The sequence below is a fragment of the Erinaceus europaeus genome, chromosome 11, assembly GCF_950295315.1.
Source record: "Erinaceus europaeus chromosome 11, mEriEur2.1, whole genome shotgun sequence".
In the NCBI taxonomy this organism is placed as follows: Eukaryota; Metazoa; Chordata; class Mammalia; order Eulipotyphla; family Erinaceidae; genus Erinaceus; species Erinaceus europaeus.
In genome coordinates this window covers 54,523,577-54,546,226 of record NC_080172.1, presented here as the reverse complement: position 1 = coordinate 54,546,226, position 22,650 = coordinate 54,523,577, and the positions used below count along the sequence as shown (strand labels likewise).

General features: G+C 40.3%; 1 protein-coding gene across 2 annotated transcripts; it reads right to left on the bottom strand.

The window, feature by feature from the left end:
• Positions 1 to 2,489: 2,489 nt before the first annotated feature.
• On the bottom strand, positions 2,490 to 21,267 carry CTSK (cathepsin K). 2 transcript variants are annotated; one of them, XM_060201742.1, is made up of 9 exons: positions 21,112 to 21,247; positions 20,194 to 20,355; positions 18,836 to 18,959; positions 16,732 to 16,854; positions 16,486 to 16,641; positions 13,927 to 14,145; positions 9,461 to 9,626; positions 8,472 to 8,574; positions 2,490 to 6,100 (listed from the first exon to the last, which is right to left on the bottom strand). In XM_060201742.1, coding segments are annotated over exons 2-9 (993 nt in total). In that variant the 5' UTR covers positions 20,196 to 20,355; positions 21,112 to 21,247; the 3' UTR covers positions 2,490 to 6,000. The 2 variants fall into 2 exon arrangements, with proteins under 2 accessions (XP_060057725.1, XP_060057726.1); XM_060201743.1 differs by lacking the exon at positions 20,194 to 20,355 and having other exon boundaries at positions 21,112 to 21,267.
• Positions 21,268 to 22,650: the final 1,383 nt, after the last annotated feature.

Genomic DNA, 22,650 nt, shown 5'->3' with positions numbered 1-22,650 from the left:
TATAGGATAGAGACCAAGAGAAATTGAAATGGAAGGGGGAGACAGAGAGATACCTGCAGCTCTACTTCCACCACTTGTGAAGCATTCCCCCCCGCAGGTAGGGGCCTGGGGCTTGAATATCATCTATAAGCACTAATGTGGGCACTCAACCAGGTCACCACCACATGGCTCCTCTCGCCAGTATTTCTTCCCAATCTTTTTGACATAGGCTTTCTCACCAGTGTTTTTACTTTGGCTTTATTCACAGAAAGAGTCAAATATGTAATCAACCTAAATGCTTATTGACAGACAATGGGATAAAGAAGCTCTGGGATATATACTCAGTGGAATATTACTCTGATATTAAAGAAAGAAGACAGAATCATGCCTTCAGGAATAAAATAGAACTTGAGGTAATTATACTAAGTGAAGTAAGAAAGTGAAAGACAGTTACCAAATGGTTTCACTCTTCTGTGGAATACAAATAACAAAAGCAAACAAACTGACAGACAACAAAACTCTTAAGCTCAGTGAACACCATGCTGGGGAAAGAGGAGATGGAGGGTTTTTCTCAGTGGATTGATACTGGAACTTAGATAGTGGGTATGGTGAGTCTTAAGTACATACAGATGTGTAAAAGTATGCACCCAAAATTTTATAGTATTTGTAAACCAATGTTAAACCAATACAAAATGAATTTTAAACAACGAAATGTTCCAATGATTTAAAAATTATTAAACAAGATAGAAAAACAAAAAAGAATCTGAGCCTGAATCTTGCTCAGTCACTTCCTAGAGCTCAGGAGTGAAGACTGCTTTACTCATCAAGTCCCACTTAGGCCACTCCAGGTGATGCTCAAAGAAGTGAGCTCTCCTTTCTCCAGACTTAGCCAGCTAATTATTTTGAAATTAACATTACCTAGAAGCTGTTATGTAACACTTCAATTTTCTCTTTTGGTAATAACAAAAGTTTCGGTCTTAGATACTTTTTCAAAACCCAGGTTCCTGTGTCACTTAATTCAGTCTCCCTACAGACAGAATTAAAACTGAAGTTTCCTTTTAAAAAAAAAGTTTATTTTTAAAATTTTGACAGGACAGAAATTGAGAGGGGAGTGGGAAGCAGAGGGAGAGGGAGAGGGGGAAGAGAGAGGGAGGGCGAAGAGAGAGACTCCTGTAACACTGCTTAACTCCTCATGAAGCTTCCTCTTTGCAGGCGAGAACCCAGGGTTTAAGCCATGGTCCTTGCACATGGCAATCTGTGCACTCAACCGGGTGCACCCCCACCAGCCCCCCTGAAGTCTCCTTATATTCATTTAGCTTCTGATACTTAGTACAACTCTTCTAAGTAAACATGTAGTAAATGTTGGAGGAATGAATAAATTAAAATGGATTTTTTAAAAGATAGACCTACAGATATATGACAGAATGCCTCACTTATTCATTAGAGAAATGCAAATTAAAAATACACTGAGATTCCATCTCACACCTGTGGGAATGGCCTATAGCAACAAACCAGGATATGACAGGAGTTGGCAAAGTTGTGGAGAAAAAAGGACTCTTGCTACATTGCTGGTGGGAATGCAAAACGGCAGAGCCCCTTTGGAAGACTTCAGGGAAAGTCCTTGAACAAATAAAAATGGAATTACCTTATGATCTAGCAATAGTACTTTCAGGAATTTATCCAAGGGATGCACAAACACTAACTCAAGAGGACATATGCACCCCTATGTTCATAACTGCATTATTCATAATAGCCAAAGAGTAGAAGCAGCCTAAATGCCCATCACCAGATGATTAGATAAAGAAGTTATGGGCTATATACTCCAAGAAATACTACTTTGAAATAAAAAAAGATGATATTGTGTCCTTTGGGACAACATGGAGGAACTGGAGGTGGTTATGCCTAGTAAAAATAGCTAAGAAAGGGTGAGGATGCCAAGTGGTAAGGCATCGGTCTCGTAAATAGTTAAGAAAGAACTGCTGGATGGTTTCACTCATGTGGAATCTAAAGCGTTGCTACACATGAGCTTGCAAAAAAAAAAAAAAAAAAAAGAAACAAACAGGAGCAAACAGTTCTATAACACAGAACCATGGTGATATCTTTGGGAGGTGTAGGCTAGTGGCAGTAGGTGTGGTATGGTGTGGAACTATATACTATAATTTTACAAGTTTGTAATCTACTATTAATCACGACTTAAAAAACAAATAGCAATTGAAAAGAACACTTACACACAAAGATAGAGAAGGTAAAGAGGAGAGAGAGAAAGAGACTAAAGAGAGACTACAGCATCAAAGCTTCATTGTGGTGGGGGCTGGGCTTCAACCTGGTTTGCACACATGGCAGAACAGAGCACTATCCATGTGAACCATTTCACCAGCTCTTGAATAAATAAATTAGGATGAGCTATTTATGTAATAATCTGTTCAAAACTATGAGCACATCAAAAATAAGGAATAGGACTTATTATTTTTTGTCTCCAACACATAGCACAGTACCTGACACAAAACAAATATTTACTAAATAGTTGTTTATTAAGTTAAAGATGAGAGAAAAATACTTAATATATTTTAAAAAAACAATTGAGGGAAAAGAAAACACAGTTCTTGCATCCTATAACTTTTCACCAAAGATGTATGAATAGATTTATATATGTATCAGTGTGGAAAACTGGAATTTCTTCCTTGAGGACATACAGATGTAAACTTGGAAGTTGAGAAATCTTAATATTCTAGAGCAGTTAAAGCTGTGAATGAGAATCTAGCCTACTCTGAAGATAACTAGCTACTACTTCCACAGCATCAGCCCCAGGACTACACAGCCAGGGCAGACCCTAAGAAAGCACACCTGTAGGGAAATTCCTACTGAGACTACAGTGAACAATAAAGACCTTGGTCAGAGAGAAGAAACTAGGAATATGATCAATTAAAGTTCTAACAGAACAGGGCAAACTGAACAAATATTCTCTGTATCACATTATCTGCTTCATGAAAAATACAGCAACTCCCTTCCAAAGTGCTTCATTATGTTGCACCACTGTGGGAAGAACTGAAGAGCAGGATGGGTTTGCTGGCTGAAGTCACATCTTAGGGAAGCTGGCCAGGCTGGCGATGCCACAAGTGTTGTTCTTATTCCGAGCCATAAGGATATACCCTTTGTTTCCCCAGTTTTCTCCCCAGCTGTGGAACAAATCAAGAAAAATACTTAGATCTTTCGCTTCATTTATTAATAGAAACCTTTACTGAATTCTGTGCTAGGCATTCATGGTATGCAGAAATGAGTGTGACAGTTTCTCATGTTTAAAGAGTTTAAAGTGGAAATAAAATTGGAGTGAAAGCATAATGCCATAGGTCTCAAAAGCAGGAGACTGTTTCTGTCGGGGGACCAAAGAAGGTTTAGTGTAAGAGATGGCACTTGAGCTGAGGCTGACAGCTGAGTAGTATTTGATGCTAGTAAAGGAGCATGAAATGATTAACAGAGGCTGGGAAGCACCAGACATGTTTTTTTGGATCACATGACTAAGAAATAGAGTGCCAGACAGGGCGCAGTGGTATACTGAGATCAGTCTGCATTATCTTTATTGCTGGGCTAAAGAGCCAGATTTTGTGGCCCATCACATGGAGAAGCCACTGATTTCTTAGTGGGAGAGCAGTATGAATCAATTCAGTTTGATTCAATGTAGGATAAATACATTTGGAGCCCTAGGCATGTGGATCTCTTTGCATAACCATTATGCTATCTCTCCCAGAAAATTAATTTTGGAAGTGTGAGTGTCTAGAGTATTAGAAACATGCAAGAGACAGAACCTGGTGATCTTGATTTGGAAGAACACAACACAGGAGAAATGGATGAGGCTGTGAGAATGGATAAGATTGCTAAGGAAAGAAAGACTAGATGGAGATAGCGGGCGAAAGAGAAAAGGGAGAGACTGATCTATATACCTATGTATTGCCCTAGGAAATTGTCATGTTTCCCCCTAGCTAGTAAATTCTCCATTTACACAATACATTTTCCCACACCCTGTTATCTCTCCCCAGGGGTCTTCAATAATTCTAACCCTGCCTAGATGTAGCCCTTATTTCTCCAAGCTCTCTTAGATGTGGCTTCTACTAATGTTACTCCTGTAACACTGCTTAACTCCTCATGAAGCTTCCTCTTTGCAGGCGAGAACCCAGGGTTTAAGCCATGGTCCTTGCACATGGCAATCTGTGCACTCAACCGGGTGCACCCCCACCAGCCCCCCTGAAGTCTCCTTATATTCATTTAGCTTCTGATACTTAGTACAACTCTTCTAAGTAAACATGTAGTAAATGTTGGAGGAATGAATAAATTAAAATGGATTTTTTAAAAGATAGACCTACAGATATATGACAGAATGCCTCACTTATTCATTAGAGAAATGCAAATTAAAAATACACTGAGATTCCATCTCACACCTGTGGGAATGGCCTATAGCAACAAACCAGGATATGACAGGAGTTGGCAAAGTTGTGGAGAAAAAAGGACTCTTGCTACATTGCTGGTGGGAATGCAAAACGGCAGAGCCCCTTTGGAAGACTTCAGGGAAAGTCCTTGAACAAATAAAAATGGAATTACCTTATGATCTAGCAATAGTACTTTCAGGAATTTATCCAAGGGATGCACAAACACTAACTCAAGAGGACATATGCACCCCTATGTTCATAACTGCATTATTCATAATAGCCAAAGAGTAGAAGCAGCCTAAATGCCCATCACCAGATGATTAGATAAAGAAGTTATGGGCTATATACTCCAAGAAATACTACTTTGAAATAAAAAAAGATGATATTGTGTCCTTTGGGACAACATGGAGGAACTGGAGGTGGTTATGCCTAGTAAAAATAGCTAAGAAAGGGTGAGGATGCCAAGTGGTAAGGCATCGGTCTCGTAAATAGTTAAGAAAGAACTGCTGGATGGTTTCACTCATGTGGAATCTAAAGCGTTGCTACACATGAGCTTGCAAAAAAAAAAAAAAAAAAAAAGAAACAAACAGGAGCAAACAGTTCTATAACACAGAACCATGGTGATATCTTTGGGAGGTGTAGGCTAGTGGCAGTAGGTGTGGTATGGTGTGGAACTATATACTATAATTTTACAAGTTTGTAATCTACTATTAATCACGACTTAAAAAACAAATAGCAATTGAAAAGAACACTTACACACAAAGAGAAGGTAAAGAGGAGAGAGAGAAAGAGACTAAAGAGAGACTACAGCATCAAAGCTTCATTGTGGTGGGGGCTGGGCTTCAACCTGGTTTGCACACATGGCAGAACAGAGCACTATCCATGTGAACCATTTCACCAGCTCTTGAATAAATAAATTAGGATGAGCTATTTATGTAATAATCTGTTCAAAACTATGAGCACATCAAAAATAAGGAATAGGACTTATTATTTTTTGTCTCCAACACATAGCACAGTACCTGACACAAAACAAATATTTACTAAATAGTTGTTTATTAAGTTAAAGATGAGAGAAAAATACTTAATATATTTTAAAAAAACAATTGAGGGAAAAGAAAACACAGTTCTTGCATCCTATAACTTTTCACCAAAGATGTATGAATAGATTTATATATGTATCAGTGTGGAAAACTGGAATTTCTTCCTTGAGGACATACAGATGTAAACTTGGAAGTTGAGAAATCTTAATATTCTAGAGCAGTTAAAGCTGTGAATGAGAATCTAGCCTACTCTGAAGATAACTAGCTACTACTTCCACAGCATCAGCCCCAGGACTACACAGCCAGGGCAGACCCTAAGAAAGCACACCTGTAGGGAAATTCCTACTGAGACTACAGTGAACAATAAAGACCTTGGTCAGAGAGAAGAAACTAGGAATATGATCAATTAAAGTTCTAACAGAACAGGGCAAACTGAACAAATATTCTCTGTATCACATTATCTGCTTCATGAAAAATACAGCAACTCCCTTCCAAAGTGCTTCATTATGTTGCACCACTGTGGGAAGAACTGAAGAGCAGGATGGGTTTGCTGGCTGAAGTCACATCTTAGGGAAGCTGGCCAGGCTGGCGATGCCACAAGTGTTGTTCTTATTCCGAGCCATAAGGATATACCCTTTGTTTCCCCAGTTTTCTCCCCAGCTGTGGAACAAATCAAGAAAAATACTTAGATCTTTCGCTTCATTTATTAATAGAAACCTTTACTGAATTCTGTGCTAGGCATTCATGGTATGCAGAAATGAGTGTGACAGTTTCTCATGTTTAAAGAGTTTAAAGTGGAAATAAAATTGGAGTGAAAGCATAATGCCATAGGTCTCAAAAGCAGGAGACTGTTTCTGTCGGGGGACCAAAGAAGGTTTAGTGTAAGAGATGGCACTTGAGCTGAGGCTGACAGCTGAGTAGTATTTGATGCTAGTAAAGGAGCATGAAATGATTAACAGAGGCTGGGAAGCACCAGACATGTTTTTTTGGATCACATGACTAAGAAATAGAGTGCCAGACAGGGCGCAGTGGTATACTGAGATCAGTCTGCATTATCTTTATTGCTGGGCTAAAGAGCCAGATTTTGTGGCCCATCACATGGAGAAGCCACTGATTTCTTAGTGGGAGAGCAGTATGAATCAATTCAGTTTGATTCAATGTAGGATAAATACATTTGGAGCCCTAGGCATGTGGATCTCTTTGCATAACCATTATGCTATCTCTCCCAGAAAATTAATTTTGGAAGTGTGAGTGTCTAGAGTATTAGAAACATGCAAGAGACAGAACCTGGTGATCTTGATTTGGAAGAACACAACACAGGAGAAATGGATGAGGCTGTGAGAATGGATAAGATTGCTAAGGAAAGAAAGACTAGATGGAGATAGCGGGCGAAAGAGAAAAGGGAGAGACTGATCTATATACCTATGTATTGCCCTAGGAAATTGTCATGTTTCCCCCTAGCTAGTAAATTCTCCATTTACACAATACATTTTCCCACACCCTGTTATCTCTCCCCAGGGGTCTTCAATAATTCTAACCCTGCCTAGATGTAGCCCTTATTTCTCCAAGCTCTCTTAGATGTGGCTTCTACTAATGGCACCTGATCAAGAGTGGAAAGTGAGCTGAGAAAGGGAGAACACAAAACAGAAACTGTGGGGAAAAGAGCACCACATCTTGGAAGGTGGTCAGATCCACCATCACTTGAGATCGTGATAGAAAATATTATTTCAGGTTTGAAGCAGCTTCCAGCCTCACATCTGTCCTGCCAGCCCTCCAGTGAGCAGTCCAGTACACTCCCTTGAGTCTAGAACTCCTGCTCCTTGGAGGACACCAGACACAGAAAATGTAATCAGAAGTGTTGCCAGGCTGATATCACTCCACAAAGAAAGGACAAAGACAATTCTCATGAATCTGCTTCCTACAAAGTCATAGGGACTAACAAGAAATACAGAACCAAAGTTCCCTGTAGTTTTAATTCCCACAGTAGGGGTGGAAATATTATCCATTCTTTTGTTGTTGTTGTTCACACCTACTTTCTCTAAAAGCATTTCCTTTCATAGACTTCAAAGTCTTTAACCATTTCTTACATATTAATCCTAAGTGTAGCTGGGAGGACAAAAAGCTGCTCAAGATGGGGGCTGGGCAGTAGCACACTTGGTTCAGTGATCACATTACAGTGCACAAGGACTAAGATTCAAGCCCCCAGTCCCCACCTGAGTGGGAAAGCTTCATGAGCAGTGAAGCAGGGCTGCTGGTGTCTCTTTGTTTCCTTCCCTCTCTCCTTCTTGATTTCTGTCTCTATCCAATAAATAAATTCCCTAAAATGCTAATAAAGAATTACCTGCTTTCTTAAAGCTACCTAATAAAGGAATATTAAACTTTTAACTTGTATCCTACTATGTACAGATTATATAGATTACCTCCCCACAGAAATTAACATATTAGAGAAAATAGAAAAAAATCATCATTGTAAAGCTTCTGCTGGTTCTGTGTGCTGCATTATGTTCTGGTCAGTTAGGTCTGTTTGCCATGGGGGGTTGAGAGGTGACTGAAAGCAGACAGCCTGCTCACTTGCGGACGTGACTAAGCAGCTTGCACATGAGCAGCTGCTTGGCACAGTCCTTGCATATGACTATCTGCTTGCTAAATGTTAGCCAAGCATGATCCCTCTGTGTGGGAAGTTAGAACTGAAAGTCTGAGATCTCTCTCTCTCTCTCTCTCTCTCTCTCTCTATATATATATATATATATATATACATATATAATTTATTTATTTTAGATAGAGACAGAGAAATTGAGAGGGAAGAGTGAGATAGAGAGGGAGACACCTGCAGCACTACTTTATCTCTTGTTAAGCTTCCCCCCCTGCAGGGAGGGACCAGGGACTTAAACAACAAGGTCCCTACACATTATAAAATGTGCACACAGCCATGTCTGCCACTGCCTAGTACCACACTTGTCTCTTAATTTGAGTCAGAGAAAGGAAGATTGGGAAAGTTGAGGTGAATGACAAGAAGTGTTCCCATCATTACCTGTTTTTAATGATCCAATGCTTATGTCCCTTCTGGACACCATATCCCACCACCAAAACCGCATGGTTCACATCACTACTGCAATTTTCATCATAATACACACCTAGAAAACAAACGATCAAAATGAAGCTTTCTGCAATTCAAGAGTTGCCCTGTAGGTTCTCCTAGTGTAGAAAAGCCTCAGTTCTGTTACACTCAGGAGGGTGTCAGGCAGCAATGCATCTGTATGGGGGCTGGTTCTCCTCTGCGCATCGGCCGGCGACCGTGGAGAAGAGGGGGAGATGGGCTACCCCGGGGGTCCTGGGGACCCTGCTGACGAGGGCGAGTGCACAGAGAGGAATCACAACCTCCTCCGGGAGAAGCTTCAGAGAGACAACTTGTTTATTCAGGGGTACAAGCAGGTAGATATACTCAAAGGTTAGGCAAAGGTTAAGATAATCATCAAGCCACACACACAATACAGGGTTAAGTCTTGACCTATCAGGCGTTTGTTCACTACCGGGAAGTTACCATATAAGGTCTGGTCATGAGCTCATTATGCATAGGCAGGCTTCTCTCTAAAGGTGAATCACCAGCACCTCAGAGCAGGGGGGGAGGGAGCAGTTAGGCAAAACCAGGATATTTGCAATGGGTTTCAGTTGGCCATATATGGTAATTTATGGCCTTTGTTCAAAAGGAATGAGAAAGTATGTGCATTAAGGTTCCTGGTCTGGAAACCTCCATCACCATCCATGGGGTCGAGTAGGGACCTATCTACCACCCCTCCTGTGAGGAGAGGGCTCGGGGTCTACCCTCTCAGACTCTCATGGTGATAATAGCCTGGTTTTCCCAGACAGTGGGCCTTTCCCCACACATCTGCACTGTGACAGCTGTCAGTGTGCAGTCAACCCAGTCTGAACATGGAAAGGAAGCACCAAAAGTGCTCAGTGCACTCTGAGAGGCCCGTATCATGAAGCAGATGACTATACGCTGTGGGCACAGCTCCTCACCTTTGCTATAAAACTGGAAGGAGGTCAGGCTTGCATCAATGGCCACAGAGATGGGTCCCACTCGGGCCACTGCCCTCTTCAGGGCTTTCTCATTTCCTTCTGGGATTTCTCTGTACCCTCTGCACTTAGCTGCCTTGCCTGTTGGGGTGTACATACAATTTTCATCCTGAAAGAAACACAATTGAAATAGGAATAGGGCAAAGCAAAAGGCTATGAATTGATATGTGAAAAAGCACAGTGTTGTCTATGGCCATACCACCCTGAACACGCCCGATCTCATCTTATCTCGGAAAAACTACAGTGTTTTGAGTGATGTCAGTGAACTAATGTGGGTAGCAGGCTAGAGTCTCTGAAGATAAGTCTATTTTTTAGGGCAAAGCAAAAGGCTATGAATTGGTATGTGAAAAAGCACAGTGTTGTCTATGGCCATACCACCCTGAACACGTCCGATCTCATCTTATCTCGGAAAAACTACAGTGTTTTGAGTGATGTCAGTGAACTAATGTGGGTAGCAGGCTAGAGTCTCTGAAGATAAGTCTATTTTCCTTCACCATTTTAGAAAACTAAAAAAAAAAAAATGATATGAAAAGAGGATACCTTATACCATATACAAAATCTATTCCAGGTGATTAAAAAAAATCAATGTTGGAGTAGGGTGGTAGCGCAGTGGGTTAAGCGCATGTGGCACAAGGCACAAGGACCAGTGTAAGGATCCCGGTTCAAGCATCCGGCTCCCCACCTGCAGGGAAGTTGCTTCACAGGTAGTGAAGCAGGTCTGCAGGTGTCTCTCTTTCTTGTCCTTTCTCTATCTTCCTCTCCTCTCTCCATTTCTCTCTGTCCTATCCAACAATGACGACATCAGTAACAACAACAATGGCAACAAAATGGAATAAATAAATAAATAAATAATCAGTGTGAAAAGAAACACTATTAAAACTTTAAAAGAGGATTGAGGGAGGGAATATCATTATTTCAGTGTAGGCAAAATTTCTGAAATCATGGGGGTTGTATTGTTAAATGGGAAACTGGGGAATGTTATGCATGTACAAACTATTGTATTTACTGTTGAATGTAAAACATTAATTCCCCAATAAATAAATAAATTTAAAAAAATTTCTGAAATCAGACTAATCTATTTTAAGGATTTTATTTATTTTCACAAGAGGCACACAAGAGAGGGCAAGAGGGAGGAGAGAGAGATGGAGCAGAGCAGGGAGAAAGTACACAGCTCTAGCATGTGGTGGTGCTAAGGATTGAACTTGGGTCCCTGGGACCTCAGACATGAGAGTCTGGTATACTACCTCTGTGATATCTCCCCAGCATAAAACAAGATTTTTTTTTTTAAGCACAAAGCATCTTCTAGTTAAGAAGCATGCATGAACTTTGGAGGATGGGGAGGCACCAGTTGCTCTGTGAGAGGCTAAGGTCCAGGTCCAGCTGGAGAGAGGACTTGGGCCATCTGCACACTTATCAGGGGAGCTAGAGTGAAGGAAAGAGTTTTGATTGGACTCTTGTGCTCTGATCAGAGACAGAGTTGCACAACATGACAGACAAAAATTTTTAAAAAGTAGTTTAGTATGTTCACTATAAACACTATGCTTCACAAGGCTAATTAACAATGATGTTTCCTAGGGAAGCCACAATTATGGAATTTAATGACAACCCATATTAAACTGCATTCATTTTTAAAAGAATTTATTTATTTATTAATGAGAAAGATAGGAGAGAGAGAAAGAACCTGTACATGTGCTGCCGGGGATTGAACTTAAGACCTCAGGCTTGAGTCCAATGCTTTATCCACTATGTCACCTCCCGGACCACAAGCTGGTGCATTCCTTTCAACAATTCATTTTCTTTTCTTTTTGTTTTTTTAATATTTATTTATTTATTTATGAAAAAGATAGGGAGAGAGAGAGAAAGAGAGAGAGAGAGAGAGAGAACCAGACATCACTCTGGTACATGTGCTGCCAGTGATAGAACTCAGAACCTCATGCTTGAGAGTCCAACGCTTTATCCACTACACCACCTCCCAGACCACTGAAATTCATTTTCCTTAAGACTACCTCCTCAAAACCCTAAGGCTACATATACATTATTATTTAATTGAATAATATATATTATTCAAGTGTTTACAACAACAACAATAGCATTTCACATGATATTCTTAGGTTATTTGGGTCTCTTAATTTCTCAAAATCCCTGTTTTCTGACATATGATTCAAACTCTTGATGCTTCCTGGTATGAGACATTGTACAAATGTACAAATAAATGAAAATATTTTGGGGGGCAATAAGAGAGCTCACCTGAATAATGAGCTCTGTCACATGCAGAACCCAGGATTGAAGCCCAGACCCCACCACACTGTGGGAGGCTTCAGTGCTGTGTTATCTTTCCCTCTCTCTTTCTCTATCTGGAAAAGTTGGTCTGAAGTAGTGAAGCCCCAGTGATGATGAGATCATGATAATAATACTTAAAATAAAATAAAAATAAAGGAAGGTATCTTTATATCTTACTGGGAATGGATTTAGAAAAATGTCATGCAATGAAACTTTAAAATCAGAATAATCTAATTTCTGACTAGAATAAACTTGTCAGTATTATCATCTGGCTGCTACTCTATCAAATGTCTTCCTTTTTAAATTTTAAAGTATTGTTTTTGTGCAGCCAGCATCATGAGGATGTGTTGAAGCTACTTTACCATTAGGCTGTTGAATATCTAGTGAAAGATGAATTTCAGTCATTCATATTAATGAGAATCTTATTCTGGCAGACATCATTTCAGGTGACTGAACTTGAATTAAATTCATTGCTATTGGAATTTTTAAGGCACAATTAGCAAAGGGAAAATGAATAATTTCACTATAGGCCAAGAACTTTTCTGGATTGAAAGACATTATAAAAGGAATGATTAACCTATAACAGATATGGTAGTAGCATTCAAATATCCTTTTAAATTACTAAAAATCAGGAAGAGAAAAGTAATCAAATTAAAACTGGGCAAAAGAGGTAAGTAGTTCACTGAAGAAGAAATAAGGTAATCAGGTAAATAAAGTAAGATATCTTAGGAATGGATTTAGAAGAATGCCATGCAATGAGATTTTTACACATTGATAGATGGGAATCAATAGGATTACTTATACACCACAGGTAGGATATAATTCTCCAAACATATTGGTACACAATTTAATATCTAATAAAGCTGAAAATGCATGAACCCTAACACTCAAGACAATTCTGTTCCAAAATTTATATTCTAGCAAAACAATTGCTGTGCAAGTTCACAGGAGATACGCCTGTGAATCTAAGTCAAATAAGCAGATCTTAGTGACATATTTTAATTGCCTTATAAACAGTAGTATGAATTTGAGCATGCTCTTAACTCCTTGAGTTTTAATCCTGTCATATATAAAGTGAGGACAAGTCTACCTGGCAGGGTTGTTGTAAGAATTAAATGAGGAACTTCACTTACAAGTGGCTTAGCACAGAAAAGCCATCATTTTTATTAATCAGCACTAACCCTGCTTCAAAGGTTCCAGCTTCAAAGATTTCGATTTCCTATCCATTTGTATAAAAATTTCCTATTCCATTTGTATAAAAATCTCTCAGGTCTTCTTCTTAGATAAGAAATATCTCTTCCATACTTCTTGAGGATCTTTCAGGAGGAAATGAGTTGATTTTCAAAATTACAATAAGTAAGAAGCAATCTCTGTGTGTGTGTGTGTGTGTGTATATATATATATATATATATATATATATATATATATATATATATATATATCATATAGGTTAACTTACATAATTTGCTCAAATGTTTCCTGGGCCCACACTAAGATCACATAAAATAAAGTCACATGATTTATGTAGTTGTCATAGTAGATTTAGGGATTTATGGTTGGAGCAAAATTGTGCAGAGGGTTACAGAGACCCCCTCAGAGATCATGGAATAACCTGTTCTCTTTCGTTTCTTTCCCTCAAGAGCAGCAGACAGGAGTTATAGTAGCACAAAACCCTCAAATTCTCCAGATAGTTGGAGTCTTCTTAGTCTTCTGTGGGTAGACAATCCCATCAAGGTAGCAGGAGAGGCGGGTCACATGATAGTTCAGCTGGATAATGAACCTGTTTTGTCATACAAATGACTCAGGATACCCTTATGGCTCAGTTGGTAAAGTGGAAGACTGTATAGAGTTCATACGACTCAGGTTCGAGCCCAACCTCCACTATACTAGAAGAAGCTTTGGTGCTATGGTGTCTTTCTCTTTCTCCCTTTGTCTCCGTCTCCCTTTCTATCTGAAAGAGTCAGCTTGGAATAGTAAAGCCCTGCTGATGACAAAAAACAAACAAAGAAAAACAAAGCAAAAAAAAAAAAAAGAAGTTGTTAAGGCTCCTGGAATTGCTTCCAGGATTAAACATCATGCTAAGGAAGGAGGAGCCACTAGAAAGCTGTCTACAGTGGGGCTAGTCTCACCTGTCCCACATATGGGTAGGCATCTTCAGAGTCGATACCCCGGTTCTTCTGCACATACTGGAAGGCATTGGTCATGTAGCCCCCTCCGCAGCCATCATTCTCAGACACACAATCTACCAGGTTTTGGGGACTCAGATTTAAGAGTTTGCCAGTTTTCTTCTTGAGCTGGCCCTCCAGGGCACCCACAGAGCTAAAAGCCCAACAGGAACCACACTGACCCTGAGAAGCATAACAGAAAAACTGTCAGTCGTCATTGTTCATACTTATTTCCTTGTTCTACTTGCCTGATGAATTCTACATATTTTATAAATTCCAGTACACTAATATTTATTTATTTTTACCACAGCATTGCTCAGCACTGCCTTATGGTGCTGACTGGGATTGAACCTAGGACCTTGCAGCCTCAGGTATGAAAGTCTGTTGTGTAGATTGCTATACTATCCCTTCAACCCCATAAATCACTTTTGTAGTGGTTTCCTATTTCCTTTCATTTAAGATGTGGTGTGTTGCTCTATTGTTATCACTGCTATTAACTTTAGCTACAGTAGAGCAAAGTATGATAAGCTTGTTTAAGTTGTAGTTTCTTTAAATGAACCCATGATGAACACCGGTCCTCCTGTAAAGTTGTTTCGTTCAGTCTTCTGGGATGAATTTTTCTTTGTGGACATTGTAACAAATCAGCGTCATTACTCAAGGACCTGATGGACTGGCTGTGAAACCTAGTAAGCATGAAACTTTACTTAATAAGTAGTTTCTAAACCTGTTTCCTTACCTGTAAATTTTGGGTAACAATAAATTAGTGTCATTACAAAGGTTTACAAAGTTTATTCAGATAAAGGATTTAAGTTCCCAATACATAAATTTCTCAAAAAATTGCTATTATTAGAAATTATCCAGCTAGAATGCAAATTTCTCATTCCGGTTCTATTTTTTTAAATTTATTTTATTTATTTATTCCCTTTTGTTGCCCTTGTTGTTTTATTGTTGTAGTTATTATTGTTGTTGTCGTTGTTGGATAGGACAGAGAGAAATGGAGAGAGGAGGGGAAGACAGAGAGGAGGAGAGAAAGATAGACACCTGCAGACCTGCTTCACCGCCTGTGAAGCGACTCCCCTGCAGGTGGGGAGCCGGGGTTTGAACTGGGATCCTTATGCCGGTCCTTGTGCTTTGCGCCACCTGCGCTTAACCCGCTGCGCTACAGCCCGACTCCCTCCTGTTCTATTTTTTAAGGGTAAGAATTTCCTAACGAAGGAGAAAAAAGAAAGGGGAAGAAAGGTAGGTAGAGAGTGAGGGAGGGAAGAAGAGTGAGGTATTCTTGAGATAGAGGCTATGTCTCAGTTTCTTTGAATCTCTACCATTTGAATGGCAGTCTGTGAATAGACATACCCTAGCACTGTACGTAGTAGGTTCTGGGGAAAAAAAAAGTGTTTGAATGATTGTTTAATCAATTGTTGATACATTCAGCATTAGTACAGTTGTAGGAAAACTGGTATTATCATAGTGGTTAAGAATATAAGACTAGGGAGATAGCATAATGGTTATGCAAAAGACTTTCATGTCCAAGGCTCCAAAGTCCCAGATTAGTTCCCTAGCGTCACCATAAGGCAGACCTAAGCAGCACTCTAGCAAACAAACAAAAAACAAATGTGAAACTGAGAATCCTTTTTTTTTTTTTTTTTTAAATAATTGCCACCAGAGTATCTCTGGAGCTCTGTGCCAGCGCTATGAATTCACCACTCCTGGCAGCCATCCCTCACCCCCCTTTTTATTTCTATTTTATTTGACAGGACTGAGAAATTAAGAGGGGAGAGGGGGAAAAAGAGGAAGACAGATACCTGCAGCACTGCTTGTGAAGAGGCCCTCCTGCAGGTGGGGAGTGGGGCTCAAACCTGGGTCTTTGTAAATGGTACTGTACACTCAACTGGGTGTCCCACCACCCAGACCCATGGAAATACTTTTATTTTGAAAGGATTTTGTGACCTAGAAATCCCAATTTTAGGAATTATTTTGGATATTCATTTATTCATGCACAAGGGTGTTTGCAGTTTATAAAAAAAAGATTTACAGGGCTAGCAGAACAGCTCACCTGGACAGTGTGCCTATGCCTGCTTTGCCATTCATGTTATTCAGGTTCAAGCCTGGTCGCCACTACAATGGGGGAAGCTTTGGTGCTGTGGTATCTTTCCCTCTCTTCCTCTATCTCTGTCTCTCTCTTCCCATCTGAAAAAGTCAGCCAGGAATGGTGAAAGCCCAGTGAGGGAAAGAAAAGAAAAAGGACTCAGGAACAAGCTAAGTGTACAAAAATATGTGAGCTAAATAATAGCTATATTCTTGTAGAATGAAGTACCTTCATTTCTTGTGCTTTTACTAGAGCACAGCTCCGCTCTAGCTTATGGTGGTGTGGGCAATTGAACCTGGGATCTTGGAGCCCCAGGCATGAAAGTTTCCTTGCATAAGCATTATGCTATCTACCCCCACCCAACAGCCTTCCTACCTTAAGAACAAAGAAAGCAGAAAGAGGTCACATTAGCTCACATATCCAAATGGGAGGGAGGCTACCTGGTTTTTCACAGGAGTAACATATCCCTTTTTTCGATAATCAACAGACTCTGGAGTTCTGCCTTCCCAGTCTGGGATATACAGAGTGTCATTACTGTGTTGACGAGAGTGCGGTACTTTGAGTCCAGTCATCTTCTGAACCACCTCTTCACTTGTCTGGGACAAAAAAAAAAAAAGAGAGAGCAAGCATACACAAAGAACTGAGAAAAGCAGGCTAGCCAGGCTAGAAGCTGAGGTTCTACTCACCATATCACCCAAGTGGTTCATGGCCAATTCATACGTATGAATACCAAGAGAAGCCTCAAGATTGTGATTGGAAATATGCTTCAGGTTTTTTTCCCAAATTAAACGCCGAGAGATTTCATTCACCTAAACAGAGCATAGTAAACACTAGCATACACTGTGTCCTGTGTGTTAAGCTACATATGCAATCTGTGGATGCTTTTAGGAGAAATGGTAACACTAAAAGATCATTGAGTTTATAGTCTAGTTTATAGTCTAGTTGGGGACCATGGGATCCTTAAAAATACGCAAAAAGAAATAGTTAACAAATACAAACAACAGAATGTCAAGTTTTTTAAAAAATATACTTTTATTTATTATTGGATAGGGACAGAGAGAAATTGAGAGGAGTGGGGAAAATAGAGAGACACCTGCAGCCCTGATTCACCATGCATGAAGCTTTCCCCCTGCAGTTAGGGACCAGGGGCTTGAACCTGGATCCCTATGCACTGAGTGTGTACACTTACCCAGGTGTGCCACTGACTGGCCCCTCTCTCATGTTTTTTTAAGGAAATCCATTTTTTTAAAAAAAAATTCCTTTATTGGGGAATTAGTGTTTTACATTCGAGAATGTCAAGTTTTGAGTGATGTGTAGAAAAACTGCTTATGAGGCGGGGCAGTAGTGCACTGGGCTAAGCACACATAGGATGAAGCAAAAAGACCCACCCAAAAATCCTGGTTCAAACCCCGGGCTCCCCACCTGCAGATCTGCTCCACTATTTGTGAAGCGACCCCCCCCCCCATGCAGATGTCTCTTTCTCTCTCCCTCTTTATCTCCCCCTTTCTCTTAAATTCTCTATGTCCTATCCAAAATTTTTTTTAAAAAAGGAAAAAAATGGCCTCCAGGAACAGTGTGGATTTGTAGTGCAGGCACCAAGCCTCAGTGATAATTCTGGGGGGGGAAAAAACCCTGCTTATTAGATGCTACCATGATTCCTAGGCAGACAACCTCACTAATGTATCCTGGAACCTCACCTCTCTAGAGCCCTACCCCATTAGGGAAAGATAGAAATAGGCTGGGGGTATGGATCAACCTGTCAACACTCATGTCCAGAGGAGAAGCCAGAACTCCTACCCCAAAAACAACTTTGATCTATATTCTCAGTGGGGGAGAAGCAATAGGAGGAAGAAGATAAGAGGGCTCTCTGAACTCAAGCTCCATCAGGTCCCAGAGAAAGAGGGTGAAAGGGGGAGAGATACTTAGATGTAGTAACTGAGTTATGTGTGGCTTGGAGGGGAAGAGAGGATTAGACTTGGAAGAAAAAGGGGGCAATTATGTACAAATGTAGACAGGTAATCCATGTCTGCAACCTTAGGAGAACCATGGTGGTTTGCAATAGAGGCACTTGGGATCCTGAACTCTGGTGGTGGGAATGGTGTGGAATTATACGTTGGGATGTAATTTTGTAAATCAATATTGCATCACTAACAAAAAAATAAAAAAGAGGGGGCTGGGCGGTAGCGCACTGGGTTAAGTGTACATGGCACCAAGCGCAAGGACTGGTGTAAGGACCCCAGTTCAAACCCCTGGCTCCCCACCTGCAAGGGGGGTTGCTTCTTAAGTGGTGAAGCAGGGCCGCAGGTGTCTTTTTCTCTCTCCCTCTCTGTCTTTCCCTCTTCTTTCGATTTCTCGCTGTCCTTTCCAACAATGTCAGCAATAACAACAATAATAATAACAACAGCGATAAACAACAAGGGAAACAAAAGGGGAAAAATAGCATCCAGGAGCAGTGGATTCATAGTGCAGGCACAGAACCCCAGCAATAACCCTGGAGGCAAAAAATAAAAAAAAATTAAAAGAAAAATAAAAACTTCTTATGGGTCAGTAACATTAATCTGAGAAGCCTTCTTTAAAGAGTAATGTTAGAATTTTTACAAAAAAAAAATAAAAAGATAAGATTTGAAAGCTAAGAGTAGTAGGGATGGCAACTGTTATGAAACAGGCAGGTTTGCTTGGTTGAGTTACATATTCAGATTAGAGAACAGAATCTGAGGGAAAAAAAGGACTGGCAGTGTCAGGGTCCAGCTTCCCACCATGCACCATGACCCCCTCCAGGTTCTCAGGTACCTTGCTGGTGTACTGCTTTTCATGGGTCTTCTTCCACAGCTCCCACTCAGTGTCCAGTATCTCTTCAGGGTGTAGAGCGAAGCTCACCATGGGCAGTAGCAGCAGAATATTGAGCCCCCACATCCTGGGAAAGGCAGTAATTAGGGGACACTTCTATTTGCCAAGGTCTCATAGTCTGGTTTGTGATGGGGAAAGAGCTGGAACCATATTTCCAGACAGGCAATTCTTAGCCTTTAGGAGTCAGACTCCTTAGAGAAACTAATTTTAAATAAAAGTACCTCTTTAACAGGAAAATGTACACACATTAACTCTAGGGAGTTAACAACCCCAAAGTTAAGAATCCCTTCCTCTAGGCCATGAGGCAAAGGAACCCTAGGATTTATGAAGAAGCTAGACAAAGAAGGGAGGTGGATTTCCATGTGATAAATAGAACAGTTGGGATAGGTTTGGGCTTGGATGAAATGCTAATACACTGGTTCTAACTATGATGTAAGTAGAGACAGTGTGCGTGTGCACACACACGTAGAAAAAGGGCAGTCAGGATGGCCTCTCAGCACCTGTCTCCAGTGTGTCTTCAGCAGACTTGGAGGATAGAAGTCAGGTGTAGTGTGTGGTGGGTGGGGATGGAAAATACACACAAAGATCAGATTTTTAGCTAAATTTTGCATCATGACCATTTCTTTCCCAGTAAAATTTCTTTTCTTTTTAAAAAATTTTTTTAAATTATCTTTTATTTATTTATTGGATAGAGATAGCCAGAAGTTGAGAGGGAACAGAGACAGAGAAAGACAGAGAGACACCTGCAGTCCTGCTTCACCACTTGTGAAGCTTCCCCCCTGCAGATGGGGACTGGGGGGCTCAAACCAGTCCTTGTGCACTGTAACATGTACTCTTAACCAGGTGCACCACCACCTGGCCCCTCCAGTAAACTTTCTTTAAGTATTTATTTTTAATGAAAGAGGTACACAGAGAAAAAAAGATTGAGAGACAAGAGCACTGCTCAGCTCTGGTTTATGGTGGCACTTGGGGATTGAACCTAGAACCTCAGAGCCTCAAGGCAAGAAAGTCTTTTGCAGAACCATTATGCTATCTACTCAGCCCCAGATCGTTTCTTTGAGTTATTTTTCCTCTTTCTTTCCTAAATTCTAATAATTTTCCAGGTCTTCTGGGGAGAGGACAAGGAAAAAGTTGGCAGTATTTCCTATCTGTATGAGATCACCATCTTTTCTTTTTCTTTGCTTTTTAAATTGTTATTATATTTGATAGGACAGACAGAATTCATGAGAGGAGGGAGAGATAGGGAGAAACAACTGTTTCACCACTTGTGAAGTTAATCCCCTGCAGGGACTTGAACCTACATCCTTGAGTATGGGAATTGTGCACTCAAGCAAGTGCGCTAGCGTCTAGCCATAAAACAATCACTGTTTATGCATTTCTTTCTTCTTTCTCTTCCTGCTGTCTCCCCAGACAGGAAATTATCTTAATCACAACCAGCTGCTGTGGACAGGAAGGTTCTTGTTCTTATTTTTATAACAATACTTTTTTAAGGAGATAACATATGAAAGAAATTCACAATCTGGGGAAAAGTTCATAAAAGATTGACAAAGCAAACATCTTCTAACAATAATAAAAATCTGCCTCACTGTCTCACAGAACAACAACAAAAAAATCACATACCCAGTTAGACTAAAGTAAACTAGAAATGGAGTGTTTGACTGTTGTTAAATTCACAGGCTTTAGAAGTTTGCTTTTGCTTCTTGTGAATTGCTGTATTTTTATTAACAATTTACAGTCTGTGGAAAATCATACAACTTGCATAGTTTTAAAATCACAGTTCATCTCTGTATAATCTTTGCAAACTAAAATGTTTAGCAGCAGGATATTCAACATCTGGATTATAAAGAGCTTTGCAAAGTCTCAAAGAAAAGGAAGCTTTGAGCTATGGCCTCTGGCAATCACTTCTCCTCCCCACTAGTAAGTTAACTCTTTCAGAACCTTTGGCCAAAGTAGAAAACTCTAAAGAGGTCACTCTTTGAATTCCCAATATCCTTTGCTTCCATTACTAACCAAGTATATATAAATATAAATCATACAAAATATTCCAGAGATTTCCAGGCAAGTTTTATTTGGCCAGGAAATGATCTAAGAAGGGACTGCTATTTTCATTTACACAGTGTACGAGGTTTGTTTTGATCCGTTATTACATGCCCAATATTTCTAAAATGGAGAACTGCCCAAATGAGAAGTTAAAAGATCTAAGAAGCAGAAAATGTTACCTGCTGACAGGGGTCTGTTCGCGGGGCTTCTCTCACCAGGGAAGTGTGGATAATGTGAGCAGATGATTTGGGCGTTGGATTTATTCCATCAGAATTGCGGAAGTCAGCTGCAGCATAGGCTGGAAAATGTGGATGGGGAGGGAGGTGGGAAAAGAAATGCTGGAAGAAAGGGGGGCCAGGAGGGGAGAAGAGGAAGCGGATTTGCAGTGTGTATGTGCGTGCGTGGTGCGTGTGTGTGTGTGTGTGTGTGTGTGTGTGTGTGTGTGTGTGTGTGTGTATAATGTTGCTAGCAATTTAGTTTCACATGACTACCTTTGAGGGCAAACAAGACCTTAAGACATACACATTTTCTCTCTGGATCTTACTTCTCTTTTGTGGATAAATAAAAGCACACAGCCCTGGTCTCCCCTACCCTTAATTGTATAGCGTATTAGGATTTTGTCTTTTCTATTTTTATTATTGGAGAGAGGCTGAAATTGAGAGGGGAGGGGGAAGTACAGGGAGACAGAGAGACAGCTGCAGCACTGCTTCATCACTTGGGAAGCTTTCTCCCTGCAATTAGGGGTCAGGGACTTGAACCTGAGTTCTTGCACACTGTAATGTGTGTGCTTAACCTGATGTGCCACTGCCTGGTCTCAGAACTTTATCTTTTCTTATCATTACCCATCTCTCCAACTTCAAAGCCTCAGCCTTCAAATTTGTGTTTGATCGTCACATCAGGGATAAGGGAATAAACACAAAATGCCAAAAGAATATGTAGGGGAAGTCATGGGTTCAGGATCATTTGTATTTTATGTTTGTTGGCTGTGAATTGAACTTCCCAGCTTAGGAATGTTTTGCTGAGCAAGGACATGCCCAGATGAAATCAGTTCTAAAAGTAAATACAACCAGCATTCCTGGTTATTTAGGACAGCACTTTAATCAATGCCATAAGCATGTAGGGACTAACATGTGACTTTTTGTGCTTCAATGATCAGTCATATGAGCTCTACATATTTCTCCAATATCCAAGCATGTGATGATGAGTCTAGTTCAGCCCCTACACCACACCCCTAAACTCCATTTTCTTCCATAAACTGGTACAGGGGTAAAGGAAGAGAGGGTCTTAGAAGTAGAAAAGATAACACATGGGATCTAGATTCAATTTTTAGCTGGATTATACAGACCCTGAAGAACATGGGCTTATGCCTATGGATTTTTTTTTTTTAAAGATTTGCTAATAAACCCATGTTGATCTAAGAGGGAAACCAGGTCCAGGTCTGAATACATCAAATTTTCCCACTCCCAATTCCTTTTAACCTAAAAGAAGTGGACCTACATCTAGAGAGACTTTAGATGTGCCCTGCCAGTCCTTGTTCCTAACTCTCCCCACCACCCTTCTTCTGAGTCTTTGGGTACCCCTCCCCCCCTCTGAAACCCCATGGTCAGATGTGACACTGCTGATTTTACTAAGATTGTGTGAGTCAGGATCAGGAGGACAACTAAAGAAAAGAGGTTCTGAGTGATTAGAGTCCTGTGATATCTGATTCCTGAAATCAG